General features: G+C 37.8%; 1 protein-coding gene across 2 annotated transcripts in view; it reads right to left on the bottom strand.

The window, feature by feature from the left end:
• Window positions 1–2219: 2219 nt before the first annotated feature.
• Window positions 2220–16755, bottom strand: part of sestd1 (SEC14 and spectrin domains 1) — a 32611-nt gene continuing 18075 nt past the window's right edge. For both annotated transcript variants that reach the window (XM_057336718.1, XM_057336719.1), the window contains exons 7-19: window positions 15700–15813; window positions 14392–14486; window positions 13372–13427; window positions 12608–12834; window positions 9475–9597; window positions 6743–6937; window positions 6343–6457; window positions 5982–6141; window positions 5099–5180; window positions 4889–5011; window positions 4594–4785; window positions 4057–4178; window positions 2220–3436 (exon numbers count right to left, since the gene is read on the bottom strand). In XM_057336718.1, coding sequence (XP_057192701.1) covers window positions 3280–3436; window positions 4057–4178; window positions 4594–4785; window positions 4889–5011; window positions 5099–5180; window positions 5982–6141; window positions 6343–6457; window positions 6743–6937; window positions 9475–9597; window positions 12608–12834; window positions 13372–13427; window positions 14392–14486; window positions 15700–15813 — 1761 coding nt within the window. In that variant the 3' untranslated portion in view covers window positions 2220–3279. The remainder of the gene's footprint in view (window positions 3437–4056; window positions 4179–4593; window positions 4786–4888; window positions 5012–5098; window positions 5181–5981; window positions 6142–6342; window positions 6458–6742; window positions 6938–9474; window positions 9598–12607; window positions 12835–13371; window positions 13428–14391; window positions 14487–15699; window positions 15814–16755) is intronic.

Raw genomic sequence — 16755 nt, 5'->3', positions numbered from 1 at the left:
TGTCTTTTCCAATGAGGACAATAGCGTTTGCAAAACGTCCTGAGCCTCTGGGGTCTTCCTATCTGTGCCTGATGGAGGAAATGTTTTGAGATACAGTGGGGAAAAATCAGGGCAGCATTGGAAAAGCATACAGATCTGCACATCAGCAGTATTCCATTTGCTTAAACTTTAAGTTGTTAAAATCCCATTAATCCTATATTATAATATTATTAAATTATTTGCAGTGAGAGAAGCCCAAATTCATTTTTCTTTCTTATAAAAGTACAAAGCAATCTGTATAAAGCAACTGAAAAATGTAAAGGCTTTTATACATTTGATTTTACCTTGCGAGACATTCATTACAGGAGACAAAGAGGTCGGTTACAAACATCGTTTCTATGAGTTTTACTATGAGTCTGCTTGCGAAGAATGTCTATATTTTAAACCAGATGAAATAAAATAATAAATAATCACTATATTAACTACCATGAGAAAAGAGCTGGCATAAAGGTAAAAAGACACTGGAAATGTTACAAAGTTACTAAATGTTATAGTATTCGTATGAAGTTATTTTATGACGTTTCCTCAGAGGGCGGGTCTTCCCCCACAGTTACAGACATACCATAAGTATCCCCAAATCAGCAGAGACACAGCAGCTGAAAAGACAGCTGAGACATTTCAAAGCCTTCAGAGAGCACCAAGGGGCAGTACAGGACTTAAGGAAACCCATGAGGCCCCAGACACCCGTGCCATCTGTCAGGGGTCCTGACAAATACACAAGTTTATTAATAGACAAAATTCCGGCTCCTCAAACTGATTCCTGGCCCAGTCAACTCATAAGCACCGTCACTGCGATTCAACTCTCTGGAAATGTGCCATGAATGTATACGTTCAGAAAAACACGTCTTTCAACGATAGTTAAAAGACAAATGTCAAGTTGTCACAGGTGTGATGATGTCAAATGTTGTATGTTATGGCAATATAATGTTATGTCTATGAACTTATGTTATGCCAAAGACACATCATTTCAGAAGAATCTGATTAACATTCTCTGTTAATAACTATAGGAATGTATGGAACTGCGCCTGTTTAATCAGTTATTTAGGGACCAGGGCACATTTCATCCCATAATCCAAATAAATTCATTTAATACATTGTTGTAGTATAGAGACAATGAGGCATTTTCCAAGATCACTTCATTTGCAAAGAAAAAAAAGAAATTTCAAGATTAATTATACCAAGGAATGCATGGTGCTGAAAGGTGCTGTGTGTAGTGTTTTGGAGGAGACCTTACATAACGAAGCTAATGAATGAGCTATTTCTGTCTACATACACCGCGGGTCCCCTTACATGGAATTCACCATGTTGTTTCTATAGTAGCCCTAAATGGACAAAGGGCTCTACAGAGCGCGTTTTGTAAATACGTGACGACATCTTAGTTCCGTGTTAGCTGCTGTGAAAGGGAGGAGTGTTCGCAACCTCACCACTAGATGCCGCTAAATTTCAAACACTGGACCTTTAATTGTCATGACAAAATTATAAAAAAATATTTTAGTGGTAAAACAGCTGCATTTTCCATATGCAATGTACTGTATAACTTCATATATCCTACATTTTCTTTCTTGTATCTATCTTACATATTTTCTTGAGATTCACCCAAAAGCAAAGGTCATTCAAAAAAAACACAGGTTGCGATTCTCTGTATAAATTAAACGATTTATCTAAGCCCGGTAACCTGCAAAAGAAAGTTTCAGTACAAACTGATGCATCATAAAATGCACAAAATAAAACTTTGTGGATTACGTTAAAATCTGGTCAAATGCTTGCCAAATGCAAAACTATATAATATTAACTACCATGAGAAGCAATGAAATAATAAATAATCACTATATTAACTACCATGAGAAAACGGCTTATTCGTTTTCATTTCGCTGTATAGATCTGGCATAAGTATAAAAAGACACTGGAAATGTTACAAAGTTACTAAATGTTATAGTATTAGTATACTATGAAGTTATTTTATTGAGTATTAGTGAATACTAATACTTCAGAATCAATGGCAACCTGTGCTTTTTTAAATGACCTATGCTTTTGGGTCAAGAAAGTATGAAAATATATAAGATAGATATACTAAAGAAAATGTAGGAAAGAAGAAGACCCGCCTTAAACTAAAAGACAACTAAAGACACACTTGACTTACAAACCATAAGTCATCAAAACATCTTGCATCTTCAAAAAACAACACAAAGTCGACAAAATCATGAAACGTATTTCCCATGTTTATTAAATGGGTGCTTGAATATTCCTGTACAGCACTGAACCATGAGGCAGGTTTACGCAAAGCATATGCCAGGTAACCAAAGTCCTGTAAATGGTAATGACCTGCTAAATTTATGGTGCAGTAAAATAGACAACCGTTCATCTCCGGTCACCTCCTACTCAACCTTTTGTACATTTATTTTATACAACTTTTTTTCATAAAATACACTATAGCCTTTAAAATGGCGAAAGCATTATACAATTTAAATGGCATGTCAAGGTAAAAAACAACAAAGGAAAATAAAATAAATATGGAATTAATATTTGATAACATGCATCCATATGCAAGCAGCGTACGCGTTAGACTGACGTATTATGAGATGAAACATAATTCCATTTCACATTTCACTGTCAAAACAAAGCTCGAAACAACAATTCTACATTGACTTATAAAGCTCTGCTTTTGTTTTGTACCATTTAGCTTGAAGTAAAATAGTTTCTGACGTTCTGTCATGTACTGTATGGCGTCTTCACACACCATCTTCAGTCTGAGCCGAATGGCCTCCATCACGGATCTTTATATTGGCGAAGGATTTGGTTAACAGAAAGCAACTTAAAAGAAATATAAAATACATTGCTTTCTGTCAATCAGGAAAGGCATACAAATTTAAAGCACCAGGTACCAATAGGGGTATAGAAGCCGCTTTATGTACATTCTATAGGCTCAGTAGCACCATCACAAGCTCAGGGTGCCTCACCGGAGGACGAGCAAGGCGACAGGTACGGTAAAGCTTCATAGGGAGGTGAAAGTTCAAAGTAATGTGTTCGGTTTAGAGTTCAGCTGTCCACGCAAGCAATGCAACGCGAGCCTGCGGGTGTCTATCTTTAACTGCGCTCGGTAAGTTAAGATGGCACGGTGAGTTGGAGTACAACAGAAATGGCGGGTGATCGGGGTCACTTCTGAACTGGCACTTGAGGATCAGGCGCCGTGTTGCCAAACCACGCTTTTTCCCATGAGGAGCCGTGAAGGGTATCAGATCCTCAAGTTTCCCTGGGCCCCGCCTCCAGAGCATCATCATCAAGCCGTTGCTCAGCCTCTTCCTGTAAAAATCGCTTTTCTTCCACTAGTTTCATTCTGTCGCGGATGCTTTCAGCGGAAGAGGCCATATCGCCAGGACTGCCAAAGAACTGCTCGCTCCTGCACCGGGGTGATAGGGGTGGAGGGAAATTATGACAAAAGATATGTTCATCTCAGTGACTGCCGAATAACTGGGAGATATCACCGAAATCTGATACAAGATCAGAAAACAAAAACCTTGTAGTTCCAGTTAAAAGTGACTAAGAATGTTTCTCAGAATCTGTAAGACGTTTCGATTCAAAGGGATAGTTCACCCGAAAATGAACATTCTTGCATCATTTAGTCACCCTGTCTGACTTTTTTTCTTCTGCAGAACACAAAAGAAGATATTTTGAAGAATGTCAGTAACCAAATAGCATTGTCCCTCGTTGACTTCCATTGTATGGACACAAAACTACCGAGACATTTCTCAAAAGATCTTCTTTTGTGTTCGACAGATGAATGAGTCATATACAGGATTTAAAGTGAGAGTGAATAAATAATTCTGGGAGGGTGAACAATCACTTTAAAGACTTAACTGCTCGAAAATGTGTAGCCTGTATATGAATTCAAATACAAAACTCAGGTCACGACAAGTGTGTGTGGAAGTGAATGCTTCAACTAATGGACACGAACAGAAACAGACAGTTATTTCAGTAAGTGGTTTGTATTACCAACAACTCTGAGTTTTTAGCTCTTACCCATCAGGAAAAATAACGGGCACAGTGAGTCTATCCAGCAGAGATTTTCCCATTGCGTCCAACTCTTCATATGTCTCCAAATCCACCATCATCTCCGCTGATTCAGGACTCGCTCTCAAAATCTGCAGACAAAGACACAATCACTAAAATGAGATTTGAGAGTTTTCATTTTTCCTTTTTGCATCTGGCATACACAGGCACTTTTGTTCTTGAAAGAGAAAAGCATTAAAGGGACATTTCGCAGAAAAATAAAAATTCTATCTTCATTTCTTCAATCTGTATCCATTTCTTTGTTCTGATGAACACAGAGAAAGATTTTTGGAAGAATGCCTGTAACCAAACGGTTTTTGGCTACCACAGTAGGAAAAATCACAATGGTAGTTACAAGTGCCCCAGAACTGTTTGCTTTCCTACATTTTTCAAAATATCTTATTTTGCGTTCAACAGAACAAAGCAATTTTTCTTGAGGGCGAGTAAATGAAGAAAGAATTTGTATTTCTGGGTGAACTGTTCCTTTAAGATCACAATGGCTCCAACCTTCTCCGCTGCAGTGTGGAAGGCACTGGCCATCTCCAGCCTGTGTTGTCTCTCGTCAGATGTGACCGTGAACTGCTTCCACACCCGGTTGAGTCGGGGCAGCGTGTCCCCTGATGAACGCGTGGTACAACGCAGAGACTGGCACAGCACCACTGTGGCCTGTAGCAGCTGCCTGCCGTAATCATATGTGCTCTGAAAGCAGAACATAAAAGTGCGTCAGTAAAAATATATGTTGGATCAGTTATTGCTTTGATACTGCCTACATAGAAAGTTGCCCTTTAAGTGTTTCAAATACCTGAGCAACATCCACAAACTTCTTGTGTTTCTCCAGCAACACTTTGGTCTCCTGCGCATCATCCCCCAGTCGGATGTGGGTTTTTAACAGAGCGTCAAGCAGCTCTCCCAGCCACTCAACAGCCTGAGCAGACATGACACAACAGTTACAGCCCCTCAGGAAGTTCAGGCCACTTCAGAGAGAGTTACCATTTTCATTTCAATCTCTGACCTGTGAAGCATCCTCCTCACACTTGAACAGCTGAACCATCTGCAGCATCTTCAGTCTCCTGACATCCACCATGTCCTCACACCTATAAAACAGTATCAGATAATTCTGACAGTCCTTGCCACACCAAAAACTTTTTAGGAACCGATTTGCTTTTCGTGGGTTGAAATTTGAACAGAGTTTGAAGTGAATTAGAAATGACAGGATGAAGAATTTATACTGAACAGCATTCAAAAGACATGTAACAGGAATTACACTAAGCCAACACAAGTTTAACAATAAAACAATAATAAATGACAAATAAAATAATATTTTATTCAAGTACATTATATGCAATAATTAAACCATGCAACAATTAAACAAAATTAACATAGATAATAGATAAGTGACATTTACAAAAGGTCTTTAATTTTTATATTTGATAAATGTAAAACTTTAATAAATAATAGATAAATCTTTTTCAACTAAATTAGGCCTATTTATATTAAAAAACATTTATAATTTAATTTTAATATTTGATAAAAATTTTAATAAAGAACTTTATTTATATTTAAGTTTTACTTATAAAAATGCATTAACATAGATAAGTAAAACTTATAAAGGTTCTTTAATTTTAACATTTGGAAGAAAAAAAAAATTGTAATGAATAATATTTATTAGACCTATTTATTTCCTGATATATAAAATATAGTTCTCAACCTATCAGTCATATCTGTTAAAACTGTTATCAAAACAATCAACATGACTATACGTTTATTCAAATTTAGGAATTGAAATGGTACTTAAAATGCATTCTTAATTCAATTCTGAATGGTGCACAAGTCTGACTCGAGGTGACGTGATCATGTCTTTATTATTGAAGAAAAAGATCAAAAGAGAAGGGAACCTCTGTTTGCGGAGCTGCATATCCTCCGTCACGCTGTGAATGTGGTCGATATTCTCTTTGTTCTCAATAGTTACATCCTTCCCATACGAAAAGGATGTCTGGGTAGACATTTGGTCAAGCAGAACTTGGCCTTTTTCCCTCAGGCTTTGCAAGGCACCCTCTGGAAAACAGTGAGAGAAACTCGACTGAACATTTCATCTCATAAACGTCTGTGTGGCATTTGACTCTACTGCTCACAATCTGTTCAATGACTGTTTTAAGTACTCAACAAATAAAAAGGCAGGAGCAGGCTGAAGTCTCTGGTTTTTAAATGATATGAATGGGGTTGTGGTGTACAAGTAGGAAAACGGGTCTTCCTAACCTACGCTCTTGAGCTTCTCCTCCAGATGTTTTAGAGTTTGCTGGATTGCAGCTCCGTCTGCAGGGGCGACGTCTGCGCAGAGCATGCCCAGTAGCCCGTCTAACTGCTGAGACAACTGACACAAAAGAAATACAGTGCCTTTATATTTACATATATTCACTGATCGACTCACAAATGAGGAAGCGCTCAACATGTTTTGCTGACACCTGGTGGTGTACATGCACATTTTTGCTTTTAATCGCCATTGTGGAAACCACTGTGGCACTAAAGTGATAAAAGTAGCTGGCTGGTTGTGTCTGCCTCTATAAGGCGACCTTGATAAAGCTTTTGAAAAATAAGCAGCTCTGATTACATTTGAAGAAAATATTTCTATGTTAACAACAAGAGTATAAAGGCTTACGTCCTGTGCGGTCATGTGGAACTCATGTGCAGACTGCAGGACGTTCTGTCTGAACTCTAATTGGCTGGCCTGTCGGTAGCAGACGTCGCTGAGCTGTTGCTGAAGAGTCTTGAGCTCCATCAGGTCCTCTTCATCTCCTGCGCTCAGCAGCGCGGCGATCTGCTGGTTGAGCTCAACGTAAACGGCAAACCATTCCTGCAGAAAACAGCATCGGGTTGTTAATGCACAAGTCTAAATACACGCCAAGTTGTAATATTTGAGTATTTTCAGTGTAGTCAGCCTTTGCCTTTGTAGAAATCTTCTCCTATTGAAGTTCCCATAAACGCTTATAGGGCACTTTTTTATTATGCAGTTATTCATTTCAGAAACATGTTTTTAAAGGTGCTGTGTGTAAGGATTTTTGGAGCATCTATTGACGGAAATGCAATATCATATACATAACTATGTCTTCAGAGGTGTATGAAGACCTTACATAAAGAAGCGTTATGTTTTTATTATCTTAGAATGAGCTATTTCTATCTACATACACCGCGGGTCCCCTTGCATGGAATTCGCCATGTTGTTTCTACAGTAGCCCTAAACGGACAAACGTTTCGCAAATATGTTTTCTCTTTCGGGAACGCGAAAACATGACGACATCTTTGCTTTGAGCCGTTGGTTGCAGTTCGGAACCTCACCACTAGATGCAGCTAAATTTACTACACTGGACCTTTAAATACAATGTTAGTTTTGTAATGAAAGAAACTTGTTTGTACAATTACATTTCTGTACATCCACACAAAACACCCTCGCACAATTGCACAGTGTCTCCGTGACGACAGTACACCTAAGCATCCTTCATATAAAGTCATTTTTAAACATCCACATTTTAAAATACATTTAGTAACTAAAATAAATCTCTGACAGATCATCTTCCAAGAAAGCCCGCCACTGTAGCAACGTTTCGCACAGTGACTAACACAAAACTCGTTTTACATAACCGAAGCGTGTCTATAATTGGCTCTATTCCTGACTCCTGATTCAATGTGACAAAGAGGTCACTGTGTAACCAAGCATAAAACCTCGGAGTCAGAGCCCGTCGCACACTCCAAAACAACGCAAATGCAATGCCTTTGTGTAACAAAACATCTTCATTTATGAAACCACTCCAGCCTGTAAATAAGAGAGACAATTTGTTGTGTTAGATGCAATCTACAGGCTAACAAAGCTCTTCCATTTCTAATCTTATTGACTACTGCTACATAACTTTTGCATTAGTCTAACCGTAATTACAAGGCACTGGGTAGATATAATGACCAGATTTCATGCCAATAGTCAGAAGTCGTTCATTATCTCACGAAGTATGAAGAAATACAGCGGCAGTAAGTACTTCAGACAAGCCGAGCGCACCACAGAATACTCTTGAGACACAGCCAGTGGGCTGACAGCGAGGAAAGCCGAGGGAGTGTGTGCATGTCCATAAAAAACATTTATTTACCGTAACGATACACTCAGCTCACGATACGATACACATCTCGATATTTTGAACAAAATTCAAAAATGAAACAAATTCAAATAACATTTATTTTCAAAATATTAACAATTTCAGTAACTTTTTTTGTTGCACATACAACTTAATAAAGAATTTTAACATTTTAAGGCTTAACTGAAATTAGAAGTAAGATCAGTGTCAATTTTGACAGCAAATTTTGATTTAGTTTTAGTCATTTAGTCTTTTGACTAAAATGGAATTTAGTTTTAGTCATCCCAATTTATCATAGTTTTAGTCTATTTTTAGTCGACGAAATCGACATTATATTAGTCTACTAAAATCTATCTGGATTAACTCATTTAATTGGTGTAATTAAATGTTCCATACAAATATTTAACTGTTTCGACATAATTTACTTTACCTTGGAATTAAATGAAACCAGGTCGTTACCTTTATTTGTCAGAAAAGTTGAGTAACTACTGGATATGCATTGTTGTAACACAGAGAATATTAGACCATGAACCACATGTAGCAGTTCATTCAGTCTCATTTTGACTCAATTGACTCGTTCGTTCAGTGAAGGGCGTGTTCATTCAGTACATTCAACCAATGAAACGCTCTGACAGAGCTCACGCTCAAGCGCTATTGGCTCGTGTCTCTTTGAAGCTGCGCTGTCTTTGCTTGAGACCGTAATGAATGAGAAAAATCTTTCAAAAAGACATATTACATAAACTGTATTACATTTCTTCAATCATACAAATCACATACTTGTTTTATATTGGTATAAATCTATATCCTAATATACCAAAAAAGCAGCATGTGACTCTGTAATGTGACCTGTAAGACCTATACTGCCACCTATTGGCATGACACAAACTGCACCGTGTGTCATTTCAGACGTTCTTGTAATGTTACAAATCAAAGTCTATTACTGTATGTTATCACGCTTTTTCCTAGATCCACAGATCCAGAGTTTGTAATCTATAAAAACATTTCTGGTTTAGATAAAGTCCAGAAGCATCCGCCAGCTCATTGAAAATGACAAGCATGAAATAAAAGAAATTGTACAATACCCTTCCAGTCAATTCCAAGAAAATAACATGAAATAGCCATGAAAAACTACATTATGATTTTTTGGCACAAAGTCCTTTTATAAGTGGACCTCACAGGGGAAACGGTTCTAAGAAGGATATTTATGTTTTTGAGGTTGGGTTTAGTTTGTCTCTAGGTTGTTCGGGATCAGAAGTGATGTTGTACTTACACTGTGTTGACTTTCAATCTCTTCGTGTTTCTGCTGCAGGGCCTGAGAGGCGCGAATGGAGTCTCCAATACCCCACTGTGTGCGGAGCTGATCTGTGCCAGGACCCTCCAGCCAATTCACAACCTGATCACACACACACACACACACACACACACACAAACAAACAAAGAAATCTTTCATTACAAACACAATTCCACACTTGACCCAAAGCCATTGAACACACTCAAACTATCAATTCAACAGATCTATTGAACTAATGACAAGAACTGACAAGGCATTTAGATCATCTCATTTAAATTTATTTATCTAGCATTTACTTGTCAACAAAGGCACGTCTTTAAGACTAAAAAAACATAAATCTGTCCAATTTTGAATGAACATCAATTGCATATTAGGTCTTAAAGCAACAGTTCACCCCAAACATTGAATTGCTCATTATTTATTCATCCTCGTGTGACTGCACATAGACCGAAGCATTTGGTTTGTGAAGGAATAGATTTGTGTAATTCTGAGGTGACTGAACACTAAGATTTGTTGCTTAGCTTGTAAAGGTTCCCGCCTTCAATAGCTTCAATGCAGCTTAGAAATGACTTCTTGACCTAACACGTATTCCCGAAACACGTATTCACCCACATGACAAGTACCTCTCAACTGACTCATCACCATGGAGATTTCATTAAGACAGACACCCTTTAATTCTACCATAACCTTGCATGACCTGATGATTATACCCGCTAAATCCTGTCGCCTTTGACAACAATAACAGAACACTGTTGACATTTTCACATTGACCCAAGTTAAAGGGGTCATATGGCGTGAATATGTGTTTTTCTGTGTCTTTGGTGTGCTATAAGTTGCCCATGAATGTATTAGAATTGCTAAAACAAAAGTGTCGGAACAAAAGATGCCTTCTACAGTATCTAAAACCCCAGACCTGCCTGAATCGCCTTGTGTAACCAAACCTCCACAAATCTACTTTTTACCACCGCGGTGGTAATGGACAAATCAACAGCGATGGTTGGGAAATGCATATTATTTACAGTATATAAGTAATATTTATATTATTATATTTGCCTGTAGCAACCACATGACGAGTAGAAGAGAAATATGGACCTTATTTAAATACTTGAAATTGTTAAATAGTTAAATACTTGAAATTGAAATATGATATCTGAAATAAATGAGAATGAAACATCCGTCCATGTTTAATGCGCAAATCCATCAGTGAAACGGCACACTACAGCATATAAAACATTTAAAAAACATCAGTAAATAATGAAAACTTAAATGATAAGTTAAATATATAAAAAAGCTCTTGTTGTAGTGGCAACTTCAGTCAGTCGCGTATTAACCCTTACAGTCCTTGACAATTCCATTTGAAACAAACGGTTTAAACCTACCTTGGTTTTCCTATTCAGATTGGTGGAAAACTAACATGTTGACATTGTCCAGATTAAAATGTTTACAGCTGCAATAAATGCGCGTTCAGAAGATGTGCACAGGAGCGCAAACGAATAGATGTCTATTCGGGTCATAGCCGGTTTTGATTTTATGTAACTGTTAATTTCACTACAAGATCCATTGCAGAACCCGCAGAATAACCTGGGTTTTGCCGTGCAGGCCCGCGCTCGAACGCACCAATGGAAACGTATGCCAATAATTTCTGTGTTAATGTAAAATATTTTAAATGAAACCATTTACAACTGAAAGGCTACAAATAGCAATCCTGATCGCAACTATCATTATTATTACACTTATATTTGTCACAGTGACGTGCACTACCGCCGGTGGCTCCTCACCACCGTCATGGCACTTTACCTCCGCGGTTGTCACGGCCACCGTCACAGCCCTAACACAGCATGAGTGTTAAAATATCACACAATATTACTCACATTACTACAAAAAAAGATTTGATTCAAAACAACATTTACTAACTAGACATGGGGAGGAGGAGATGGACCGCTAGTTGAAATGGATAATTGCCTTCTTGATAAAGCCATCAATTGCTTTTATAAATGCACACCTAATGCATTATCTGGACCGACCCGAGAAACATGCAAAAACCAAACTAAAATCCAATCATTAAAAGCAATTTTTGCAATAAAAGATCTGCAACACAACATTAATATGAGATTGTATCAACACAGTTGAAGCAGTGGGCAGTATTTCTGACTCTCTGTAGGAGTGCCTTGTATAAACAAGAGAGCAAAACACAGTTTACAGGAGAATAAATTATAATGTGACACAAATCCTGCCTGTGAATCAGAAACCTCCCTGCAATGCGAACATATAAGTGCAGATTCACTGGAGTATTAAAGCTCAGCCACAGTCTGAATTACTCTTTCTGGGTAAGATGCTTTCTCTCTGAAACCTCCATATTTTTTCTTTCTTTTTTAACGCCATGTCAGTTTCTATGGCAAGATTTTAATTAAAAAGAATAAAACTAAATAAATTCAATTTTCTAAAAACTGTAAGACTACATTTGGATTACCTGGAATAAAACCTCAGAGGGGCAGAGGTAATACAATCCAGTAGAATCAAACATCAGGATTTATTTCATGTACTTTACTGTTTAAGCACTGACTGCCATTTATTTTTGGTGTATGCATTTAATGTTTTCATCATATTTAAACCAACAAATGATATGTAAACACCCTCACACCCCATAAGTGGTGGGCATGTAAAAGAGGACTCTGTACAGACGGTTTCAGCAGCAACAACATAAACAAATGTTATGTGGACCAAATTTAACTTCCGGTAGACAAATTGTTATATTATAATCAAACACACCGAAAGTTAACTTCAGGCCAGCGCATGCGTCTGATGAAACCGTCTACAGAGACATTTTCTTTAAGTTCCTGGTAGAATTCTCAAGCTTCTCAAGGTTTTGTTTTGGACCACATCAAGCACCAAAAGCAGCCTATGAACTCAAATAACAAAACACCAAATTGACTGATCTAGTAAAATCTACACTAAGTTTCTGTCTTATAATCAAATATTTCTGGTGACTATGAAACGGAGCTTTCCAAAGCTTGAGCATCAGGTTCAGATGACCACATTTAAGGAACACTATAGCTCAGTGCACATATTTTGTATCATGTGTAGGAACATCTGTGCCATCTCAGACCTTTACCTGCATGACCTTGGTCTGGATTTCCTCTAGCTGGGAGCGCTTGCTTCGCTGCCGACAAACCTCCTGGTATTTGGTGTACTGCTCCCTCAGAGAGTCCAGAAGCTTTATCACCTGAGGCTGAGCCAGCAGCTCATCGTCCATGGGCGACCAGGTCGTACCACCACCACCTCCTCCCCCCTCAGAGCCATTAAAACGCCTCTGCTGGAGCTCTGAGAGCAACTCGTGTCCTGCAGATATAAAATGATAAATAACCGTGTCAAAAGAGAAATTCTTGAGATTGCAAATCTCAAGTGGCAAGTGCACGACTACAGAATAACAGATTCAGATGAAATCTGAATTAAACTGTTTACACCCCACAAGATGTTGAACTGTGGTCATGTTCTCTGAATTAAAGCCATTTTTAGCACCATGCATGGTCTAAAGGATGGGCGGTTTAGTACTTACACAATCTTGATCCTACTCACCAACTTTAGCTTGGAAATCACTTTAGAGTTGTTAAACACCAAAGCCAAGTTCTTACTCCACCCCACCAATAAAATTGTACAGATTCACAGTTGAGCAGGAAAAACAGCTTCACTGTTGACATCACACGCTGGATACAGCACAACACTTCAAATTCCCCCAGCAAAATGCGCTTTCACAACTAGTCTGTCAAATTGACCCCAAAAATGTTAAAACGCCTCGAGGCAGCACAAGGGTCTTGCAATTTCCAAGCAGAAGAACCTACGTGCATATAAATGTAGACAGCATGTGTCGACACTCACCAGTCTGAAGAACTGTTTCAGGATCAAATGAAGGCAGAATGTTGCTCTCCAAAGACCTACGAGTAAGAACATACAAATTAGAGTCATTCTGTGGTGCAATAAGACAAACCCATAGATTTGTCTGTAGAGACAAACAAGCAGGAATAGCGCAATAGTCAATAGACTAAAGCATCTCAAAAATAATTGTACAAAGTCTCCGTGTAATCAAATCCAATGCAACCAGCATTTAAAAAAGAATCATTTAAAAGGGGCAGCGCATAATTTATGTGCCACCACCAGTGTCAAACAAAACTGCAAACCCTTTTTCCACCAATGGTCTCGGTGCTGGAGTCTGTGGATGAAGCTCTCTCAAAACCGCCAACAACTTTCCAGTGACTCAACAGCTGAACAATGATGTAACTGACTACATCACAGCCTTTATTTAAGAGTATTATTTGTCGAAAATGTATACATTTTATTTCTGGCCATGTGGGAAGATTAAGTGGCTCAAGTAGGCATGCAAGAAAAAAAAAAGACAGAAATCCCGGTCAACTGAATGTGTTTTTTGTGTCTCATTGCGTCACACAGCCTTTTCTTCGGTGGAAACACAAGGAACGATTCCAGATTGCAGAAGGGAAACGTTTGTTTCAGCAGCCTGGCACCGCTACATGGGCTCAGGAAAGAGCCTGGATAAAGGCTACAAAGACATCTACTGTACATCTTGGAAAAATATTTAGTCCATTTGGTGGAAGTTACATGCTGCCCCTTTAAAAACAGTTCATCTTTAAGAACAGAAAAAATCGTTACAATTACATCATGTACCTGCATCAAGTCGCAAAGTTAATTAATAGACAGCATTGCTGTGATAAAAAACAATTTGTGTACTTTTGAATAAGTTTCTGGCTGAATTATGAACAGCACAGGAGTTCACAGTCACAACAACCATAATAACCCGACAAGAAATGAATTTATCTAACAGTGAATGCCTTAGAAATATTGTTCATTTAGGCCAAGTCCTTGAAATAATGAGCTATGAAATACCTCTCCTTGTCTGCCTGGCATCCTTTCTCATTCTCATTGATGACAGTAAGTTCATCTAATAGTGACGTTGACTCCTTTGTGAATTTTTCAAAGACCTAAACAGGGAACAAATAGAACGTCGTACGGTTAAACAACTAGGACGAGGCGATACAGCAAAAAAAAATACACGTTGAAATTGCTCAGGTACTTTTATATTCATAAGCATCTCAATATTTATGCATTTTCAGTTTTACATTCGCAATGACAAGTAATATTTAATCATTTCTATATATTGCCTTGCTTCACAAATAACATCCTATAGACGGTCCTATAAATGGTTTTATCGGACGTATGCGCCTGGCCCGAAGTTAATTTCGGGTCTGTGTTTGTTTATCGGTCTGGCTAGAGGCTAATAATAAAACTATTTATATTTTAATCAATTTATATTCATATTAATTTATATTAATATTATATAACAATTGTATTAAAGAGTAAATATTACAATGTCCTTACAATTACATTTTATGCAGTGTCTTATGTTGCTGTGTGTGAATGTAAGCAGTCTGCCAAGTTGTAAAGCCGAAAGTGAACGAATAACAAAGTTATTGGCTTGGGAAAAAAGGAGTCAACTCTGAATCACGCGAACGAATCATCTGTCGTTCCAATTTCAGTTCCGGGTCAGATTTGCTTCACTCTGTGTAAAGCCCGCCTACGTTCCATTTGCGACACTGTAGACCAATCACAGCAGACTAGACCATCTGCCCAATCAGATCAGAGTAGACTGACAGAAAGGAGGGGATTAGACAGATGAATCGCCAAACGAATCATTTGAGAGTCAGTCAAGAAGTGAGGTAATAATAACTGCATATTATTAGAATATGAAAGTGTTTTTACACCGTGTATGTACGTAAGCTTGTTGCTGGACACTCCATAAACCAAAGTAGGACCTTAAATTCACAAAATATTTACTCTTTAAATAAACAATTTGTTGAATTTTATTGTATATTAATTTTATTAAATAAACAATTTGTTAAATAGGTCATGTGACTTTGTCGCATTTCAGTTTGGCCAAGTAACGTTTCTTCTACTGATAACCCAAAATACTGTAATACTGGCTAGACATACATTTATATCGTGCTAGCTAATGTAATTTACTTGCATTTAATTTGCTTGTTTTCAGAAATAATCTACAGGGACTCTTTGTTCTTTGCGGATGTGTACCCGAAGTTATGTTTGGGCCACAAAAGCATGCATGCGCAGTTACGTTTGTTTATGTTGTTGCTTTAAAACCATCTATATTAAGTGAATTGCAGAGATTTTGTTTCTCACCAGTCTTTTGTTGACCCAGTCCAAATGATCATAAGTCAGACTCCCGCCAAACTCATCTGTGAGCTGACATGGCTCGATGTATCGTGTGAGTTTATTTGCAGACACCAGAATCACCTGAAAGGAAGGAAATGAACCGTGAGGTCTCACTGAAGACAAACATTTTCACAATTTGTGTTGAGCTGAAAAAAAATAATGCACACCCCATTCACTAATGTAGCCAATTAAACAACAATCTGTGTGTGCAATGTAGCATAACATAAAACTGTGAAGCATTTGCCCGGGCAGAAATGTCATGTGAGGTTAATAATCCATGAATAATTTATTTGATATTTCAAGTTCTATATCAGAGGCTCTGCGGGTGAAGCAGCCCTTCTGCTGGGTCAATATCACAAACCACCACTTAATGTCAGTCACACTCATTACCCACAAAGCTTTTAGAAAGGAAACCGATGCAGGGTCCTAAACAGAGTTAGCTACAAAAAGCATATAAGCAGAGCAGTGCAGTGTTGGCTTGCTCACCGGGAGACTGCATTTATTTATTTATTTATTCATTTATTTATTAGATATTATTTATTATAATGATCTTGCTTGGTCTATAAACACCATGCACTGTGCTGTGTTTTACCTTTCTGTGTTTTTCTTATTTGCTCCTGTAAAGCTGCTTTGGAACAATGCACATTGTGAAAAGCGCTATATAAATAAAATTGAATTGAATTGAATATAAAAGCTTCAAAAAGCAAAAGGCTGACCAATAGGATTTACACAGTGATTTACTATACAAATTGAAAGACATTTATCTCAAATGGCAGTTTCCTGGCTAAGGTAGAAAGTACACAACTTGAAACCCTTCGTCTTTGTCTTAAGTAGTTCTGTGGTTTAATGATCAATCACCTGAGCTGTAGATGTCACATGACATGCACACTTTAAAGGGGTCATATAGGATACCTTTAAAGGGTGTGAATACGTGTTTTTCTGTGTCTTTGGTGTGTTATAAGTTGCCCATGCATGTATTAGACACGTAAAATTGCAAAAATTTAAAAGTGTTGGAACAAAAGA

Source organism: Triplophysa rosa, linkage group LG6, assembly GCF_024868665.1.
Source record: "Triplophysa rosa linkage group LG6, Trosa_1v2, whole genome shotgun sequence".
Lineage (NCBI taxonomy): Eukaryota > Metazoa > Chordata > Actinopteri > Cypriniformes > Nemacheilidae > Triplophysa > Triplophysa rosa.
Note: the sequence above shows the minus strand (reverse complement) of the source record. Positions and strands in the feature narration are given on the sequence as shown.